The following is a 7,500-nucleotide window of genomic DNA, read 5'->3' as shown; positions in this document are numbered from 1 at the left end:
CACACACACACCTGGACACAGAGTCAGACTGGTGAGGAACACACACACCTGGACACAGAGTCAGACTGGTGAGGAACACACACACCTGGACACAGAGTCAGACTGGTGAGGAACACACTCTTTCTCTCTCTTTTCCTTCACTCTTCCCTCCACCCCTCTCTCCTGAGCACTAGGAGTTGTGGCTGACAATAATATAGTTTATTTTTATTTTCCTCTCCTCTCTCCAGTCATTTAATGAATTTGAGATCGAGCAGCATCAGGAGTGTGCCTACGACCACCTGGAGGCCTTTGATGGGGACGGTGACTCAGCGGCCATCTTGGGTCGGCTGTGTGGCAGTAAGATTCCGGAACCGCTGGTCTCCACGGGTAACAAGATGTACCTGCGTTTCATCTCTGACGCCTCGGTCCAGAGGAAAGGATTCCAGGCCACACACTCCACTGGTATGATGGGGTCTCTCTGTCTCTCTCTCTCTCTCTCTCTCTCTCTCTCTGTCTCTCTCTCTCTCTCTCTCTCTCTCTCTCTCTCTCTCTCTGTCTCTCTCTCTCTGTCTCTCTCTCTCTGTCTCTCTCTCTCTGTCTGTCTCTCTCTCTCTCTCTCTCTCTCTCTCTCTCTCTCTCTCTCTCTCTCTCTCTCTCTCTCTCTCTCTCTCTCTCTCTCTCTCTCTCTCTCTCTCTCTCTCTCTCTCTCTCAATTCAATTCAATTCAATTCAATTCAATTCAAGGGGCTTTATTGGCATGGGAAACATGTGTTAACATTGCCAAAGCAAGTGAGGTAGATATTATACAAAAGTGAAATAAACAATACAAATTAACAGTAAACATTACACATACAGAAGTTTCAAAACAATAAAGACATTACACATGTCATATTATATATATACAGTGTTGTAACAATGTACAAATGGTTAAAGCACACAAGTTAAAATAAATAAACATAAATATGGGTTGTATTTACAATGGTGTTTGTTCTTCACTGGTTGCCCTTTTCTTGTGGCAACAGGTCACAAATCTTGCTGCTGTGATGGCACACTGTGGAATTTCACCCAGTAGATATGGGAGTTTATCAAAATTGGATTTGTTTTCTCTCAATTCAATTCAATTCAATTGACTTTATTGACATGGCAAGTTATTATTACTTACATTGTCAAAGTATACATATCGAAAAATTTAAATAAAATATATATGTATATATATACACAAAATATATATATATATTTATATATAAATAAATGGTGGGACTAACAGTAATAATAATAGTAGTAGTGGACATGGGATTACCATTAATAACAGCTACAACAACAATATTAATCAGAATAACAATACATTAAAGCAACAGTAGTAGACCAGTGTCAACATGACTGAGAAGACACATGACCTGGTACGAAAGACAAAACAAAACTAAGCTAAATGGGAAATATTATCAACATTACTTTGCATTTTTCACTGGCTGTCCCTCAGGCTGTGGCAGGAGGACACATATTTGGCTGCCAAAACTGCACATTTTGGCTTTTCACCCAATAAATATTTGAATTTTTCTTCATCTTTTATAGTTTCAAATTCTTTGTATTGAGTTATAATTTTGGGAAAGAAATATGCTCTTAGGTCTGAGTATTTGTCACAGTGTAGTAGGAAATGCACTTCTGTCTCTACCTCTCCCCTGGAGCAGAGTGAGCACAGCCTGTCCTCTCTGGGCAGCCAGGTTTGTCTGTGACGACCGGTCTCTATAGCCAGACTGTGCTCACTGAGTCTGTACCTAGTCAATGTTTTCCTCAGTTTTCTATCAGTCACAGTGGTCAGATAGTCTGCCACCATGTACTGTCTGTTTAGAGCCAAATAGCATTGAAGTTTACTTTGATTTTTTGTGGTGTCTTTCCAATAGGTTATATATTTTTCTTTTTGTTTTGTGATGATTTGGTTGGGCCAGATTTTCTGAGGGCTGTCCTGAGGCTCTGTGGGGTTGGTTTGGGTTGGTGAACTGAGCCTCAGAACCAGCTGGCTGAGGGGACTCTTCTCTGGTTTCATCTCTTGACATTGTAGAGCTGTGTGATGGAATGTTTTTGGGTCACTTGTTTTTAGATGGTTGTAAAATTTGATGGCTCTTTTTTCTATTCGAATGAGGAGGGGATATTGGCCCAATTCTGCCCTACATGCGTTATTTGGAGTTTTTCTTTGTACTTGCAATACAGTCTTGCAAAACTCTGCATGCAATACTTCAATTGGATGTTTGTCCCATTTAGTAAATTCATTATTAGAGAGTGGACCCCATATCTCACTGCCATATAGAGCAATTGGTTCTATAACTGATTGAAAAATTTTGAGCCAGATTCTAATTGGAATTTCAATTTTGATGTTCCTTTTAATGGCATAGAATGCTCTTCTTGCTTTGTCTCTCAGCTCATTCACAGCCATGTGAAAGCTACCTGTGTTGCTGATATTTAGTCCTAGATATGTGTAGTTTTTGGTGTGTTCTAATAGAACTGTGTCCAAATAGAATTTATATTTGTCATCCTTATTTCCGGACCTTTTATGGAATATCATTATATTTGTTTTTTTTAGGTTAACGGTCAGAGCCCAAGTCTGACAGAACCTGTGAAGATGATCTAGGTGTTGCTGTAACCCCTCTTTAGTGGGAGACAGCAGCACCAGGTCATCTGCGTACAGCAGACACTTGATTTCAGTGTTGTGTAGGGTGATACCAGGTGCTGCCGATTCTTCTAATGTTTTTGCCAATTCATTAATGTAGATGTTAAATAATGTTGGACTTATTGGGCAGCCCTGTTTCACTCCCCGCCCCTGAGAGAATAAGTCTGTTTGCTTGTTGCCAATTTTAACCGCACATTTGTTTTTAGTGTACATTGATTTAATAAAATCATATGTTTTCCCTCCAATACCACTTTCTATTAGTTTATAAAAAAGACCTTCGTGCCAAATTGAATCAAATGCTTTCTTGAAATCTACAAAACACGAGTAGATTTTGCCTTTGTTTTGGTTAACTTGTTTATCAATTAGAGTGTGGAGGGTGTAAATGTGGTCAGTTGTACGATAATTTTTTAGAAATCCAATCTGGCTTCTGCTCAGGACGTTGTGTTCGTCAAGGAAATGATGTAGTCTGCTATTTATAATACTGCAGAGAATTTTCCCCAAGTTGCTGTTAACGCATATTCCTCTGTAATTATTTGGGTCAAATTTGTCTCCATTTTTATAGATTGGTGTGATCAGTCCCTGGTTCCAAATATCGGGGAAAATACCTGCAGTGAGGATAATGTTGAAGAGTTTGAGTATAGCCAATTTGAATTTGTGGTCTGTATATTTGATCATTTCATTTAAGATCCCATCAGCACCACAGGCCTTTTTGGGTTGGAGATTGCATATTTTTTCCAATAATTTTTCATCTGTAATTGGGGTATCCACAGGATTCTGATAGTCTTTGACTGCTAATTCAAGGATTTGTAATTTTTCTTGTATATCTTTTTGTTCTGGGCTCTTTGTTATATTGCTGTAGAGGTTTGCAAAGTGATTTCTCCACATATCCCCATTTTGGATAGCCAACTCCTCATGATGAGGTTTGTTTAATTTATTCCAATTCTCCCAGAAGTGGTTTGATTCTATGGATTCCTCAATTCCATCCAGCTGATTTCTAATGTGCTGTTCCTTTTTTGTTCTTAGGGTGCGTTTGTATTGCTTCAGTGTTTCCCCATATTGAAGGCGTATATTTTTGTTGTCTGGTTCTCTGTGTTTTTGATTAGATATATTTCTCAATGACTTTCTTAGATTTTTGCAATCATTATCAAACCATTTTTCATTATCTGTTATTTTTGGTTTGCTCTTATGCTTCTTTAGATTAGCCAAGGAGGCTAATTTGTCAAATATAAAGTTTATGTTCCTAACGGCCAAATTTACACCTTCATTGCTGAAGGAGAATGTTAAGGCTAAAAAGTTGTCCAGGAGAGATTGTATTTTTTGGCTACTAATTGCTTTTTGGTAGATGTCTGTACTGTTTGCACTCCATCTATAGGCTTGTTTAGTACCATGTAGTTTATTGGGCCATGATGCTTCATGGTTGGGTTCTGCTCTTCTCAGATACACTGTGATTTTACTGTGGTCTGAGAGAGGTGTTAGTGGGCTGACTGTGAAGGCTCTGAGAGACTCTGGGTTTACGTCGGTGAGGAAGTAGTCTACAGTGCTGCTGCCAAGGGATGAGCTGTAGGTGTACCTACCAAAAGAGTCTCCTCTCAGCCTGCCATTGACTATGTACAGACCCAGTGTTCGACAGAGCCTCAGGAGCTGTAATCCATTTTTGTTTTTCACTTTGTCATAGTTGTTTCTGTGGGGGTATGTGGGGAGGGAAAGGTTGTTGCTTCCTGGTAGGTGTTTATCCCCATGACTGTTAATAGTGTCTTGTTCTTCTGCTATTCTAGCATTCAGGTCTCCACAGACCAGTACGTTGCCTTGGGCCTGAAAGTGACTAATCTCTCCCTCTAGAATGGAGAAGCTCTCTTCGTTGAAGTAGGGTGACTCTGAGGGGGGAATGTATGTGGCACAGAGGAAGACGTTTTTATCTGTCAAGATAGCCTCCTTGTTGATTTTTAACCAGATAAAGAATTCTCCTGTTTTGATCAATTCGATTGAATTAATTAGTTCAGATTTATACCATATTAGCATTCCCCCTGAGTCTCTGCCCTGTTTGATTCCTTTTAATTTAGTGGATGGTATGATTATCTCCCTATAACCTAGTGGACAGCCAGTGGAAACATCACCTCTGCACCATGTTTCCTGTAGTACTACAATATCAACATCATCAATTTCTTTCAGGAAGTCTGGGTTTCTGCTCTTTAGCCCAAAAGCAGAGGACTTCAATCCTTGTATATTCCAACATGCAACGTAAAAAGACTTCATAACTTTTTTTTTTCTCTTTTCCTTACCTTTCAAAATGAGACAAACACTCACAATCCAAGAAGAACCATTAAAATAGGATTTTTCAATTAAAGTAAACTCTTATTTTGCAAATGTGATTTGTTTATCATTTAAGATAGAATTTGTGTCATGCCACTTGGGTGGATGTAGTGTGAGAATGGTGGAGTTCTTGTGCTCATCTTACCATGACCCTCGGCCCATCACATGTGAGCATAGTAGACTCAGCATTTGTTTAATGTCACTCATTTGGTTGGTGGGGGCTGGGCCAGTTGCTCCTCTCACAGCCTGTGCGTAGCTCTGCCTGCTGGGCTGTGGCTCCTCCAGGTGTGGGTCTGCGGTGGGGAGGAGGGGGGTGGTAGGCCTCATCTGGGTGGCTCTGAAGCTGGGCTGGGGTGGTCTGTGCTGCGCTGGCTGTGGTGGGCATTGAGGTTGGTGGTGCTGTGGTCGTGGCTGGGGGGTCCAGGGTGCTGGTCCGGGATGTTGTCTCGGTGATCTCGGCGGGGTGGAGATTGCTCCGCTGTTCCTGGGTGGAGAGGTCGGGCTGCGGTTTAGAGCGACGTCCTTGAGAGTCTTGGCAAGGATGGGGACTGTCTCCCTGTACAGGTGAACATGGTCATAGAGACAGTCCAGATCGAGGGTGGGATGGTGGGCCAGGTGTACATTGGGTCGCAGGGCACAGTCCCGGGAGAGGCTGGCGTTTATTCTTTGGATTGTGGCAGGGTGGAAGTCCCTCCTCTGTAGAAGGGTTGACACTATGATTCTTGAGTTGGGGAAGATTGCGGAGGCCTTCTCAATCACTCCCCGTAGTGAAGTCGCCACCCTCTCCTGCTGAGCACGCAGGTCGTTGCTTCCGGTATGTATGATTATGTGGCTTGGCGACCCGAGATGGTTCTTATCAAGCAGCTCCATGGCACTTTGCGTTGTTGGGCACCACACCTTTCTCGTTTTGTGTCTAGGGAAAAGTTTCTTCTCCTGAACATACTTCCCATTTGAGTCCATTAACAGGACGATGTCAGCCAGTGTTTCTTCTGGACTGGGGGGGGCAGAGGGGGGGCTGGTGGGTGTTGGAGCTGGGGTGTGGCTGGTCTGTGTGGGTGCCACTGTCAGTGGGAGGCTGTTCTGTGGGTTGGGGAGGAGGGGTGCAGCAGCCAGGGCTGGGGAAGCCTGGCTGGTTGAGCTGGGTTCCTCTGCTGTGTGAGGGCAGGTCATAGGGTGGTGATCTATCTGCTCCTGCAGCCTGTCCTCTGCTCTCTTTCTCTCCTGCAGCTCCTCTCTTAGTGCGGTCAGCTCCTTATTGCTGCTCTGCCTGTCTTTTTGGAGCTCTCTCACCTCCTTTGTTAGATCAGCCAGCTCTCTCTTGAGTCCGTCTCTCTCTTGCTGAACCTCTTTCAGCTGTGTTGCAAGGCTGCTGTCCTGCTCTGTCCTCACCTTGGTTAGGAGCTCCTCTAAGGTGTGGTTGTCTGGTTGCTGTTTGCTCACGCTCTCCCTGAGCAGGACCACCTCCCCCTCCAGTTTGGTGAACTCATCCATCATGGCAGCCATGGTGGTGAGGAGGGCCTGAGCCTGCTCTGCACTGAGGGGGTCGCTCTCCTCCTGGGGCGTGTCCTCCACTATGGTGGGAAGAGAGGTGCTGGATGTGCCTTTTTGGGTGGGGAGGGTAGGGGTGAGGGTGGTGCTGGTGGAGTTTGTCTTGTGGGAGGGCATGTCACTGGTGGTGTCCTTCTCTCTCTCCGCTCTCTCCTTAATGGTCTGAAAGTCTGTTTCAAACAGCCTGATGTTACCTTGCACCATGACAGTCCCAGTCTTGTAGAGGTTGATTGTTATCATGGTGCTGTCAGGGTCGTCTGTCTCTTTGATTTTCAGCTTCCACCCATTACAGATTCCCTCTTTCTTTATGGATGGGTAGTGAGAGCAGACTGCTGAGCGCCATGCATTTGGCTGGTCAGTGAGGAAGATGAGATTACTCACGTCACCGTTTTTGTAGAGGTCTGCAAAAAGGGTTTCTGGCCTCTTCTCTAGTAGTTTCTGTTTGAAAGCTTTCCTCATTGTGTCATTTTTGGCCTTTTTTGGGTAGAGAATGGATTCTGCGCTGAGGGGGAGTGGGGACATGGTGTCTGTGCGCTCTGCTACTACCGCTCCTGCTGCGCTGTTCTGCTGCCCCGTTGCCATGGCAACCGATTTGTTCGTCTGCTGTTCGCGCTACTTTCAAAAAACAGCAAAAATAGTGAAAAATCCTCACACAAAAAACTGAAGATATGTTTACAGTTAGTCCGTGCTCCTTTTTGGTTTACTCACTCAGTTTGGTCGTTTGATGTAGTTGTATTAACTCACCTTGCTAGGTTTGTTCTAGCTCGTTTCTTATGGCTAGCTTGTTAGTCTGCTGGCTGGGTCTTTGTTGTGTAGCTAGCTAGCTAGACTCAAAACTTCTTAACTTGAGGCGCAAAGTTACTTTTTTTTCTATTCTGAATGTATAGAGTTGTTGTTCATCACTTCTTGTCTGGAATTCTTCTTCGATTAGAGTGTTTATCTCATTCTAAAAACCAAAAAAAAACAAATATATCAGGAGCTCATGTTGAGCATGACTC

At 43.5% G+C, this 7,500-nt stretch overlaps 1 protein-coding gene across 1 annotated transcript in view; it reads left to right on the top strand.

The window, feature by feature from the left end:
- tll1 (tolloid-like 1) overlaps nucleotides 1-7,500 on the top strand; it is a 154,391-nt gene that overhangs the window by 130,193 nt on the left and 16,698 nt on the right. The window contains exon 18 of the mRNA XM_071408503.1: nucleotides 228-441. Within this exon, the coding sequence (XP_071264604.1) occupies nucleotides 228-441 (214 nt within the window). The remainder of the gene's footprint in view (nucleotides 1-227; nucleotides 442-7,500) is intronic.

The sequence above is a fragment of the Salvelinus alpinus genome, chromosome 6 (assembly GCF_045679555.1).
Source record: "Salvelinus alpinus chromosome 6, SLU_Salpinus.1, whole genome shotgun sequence".
In the NCBI taxonomy this organism is placed as follows: domain Eukaryota; kingdom Metazoa; phylum Chordata; class Actinopteri; order Salmoniformes; family Salmonidae; genus Salvelinus; species Salvelinus alpinus.
The sequence above is the reverse complement of the archived record's forward strand: the minus strand, read 5'-3'. Positions and strand labels throughout refer to the sequence as shown.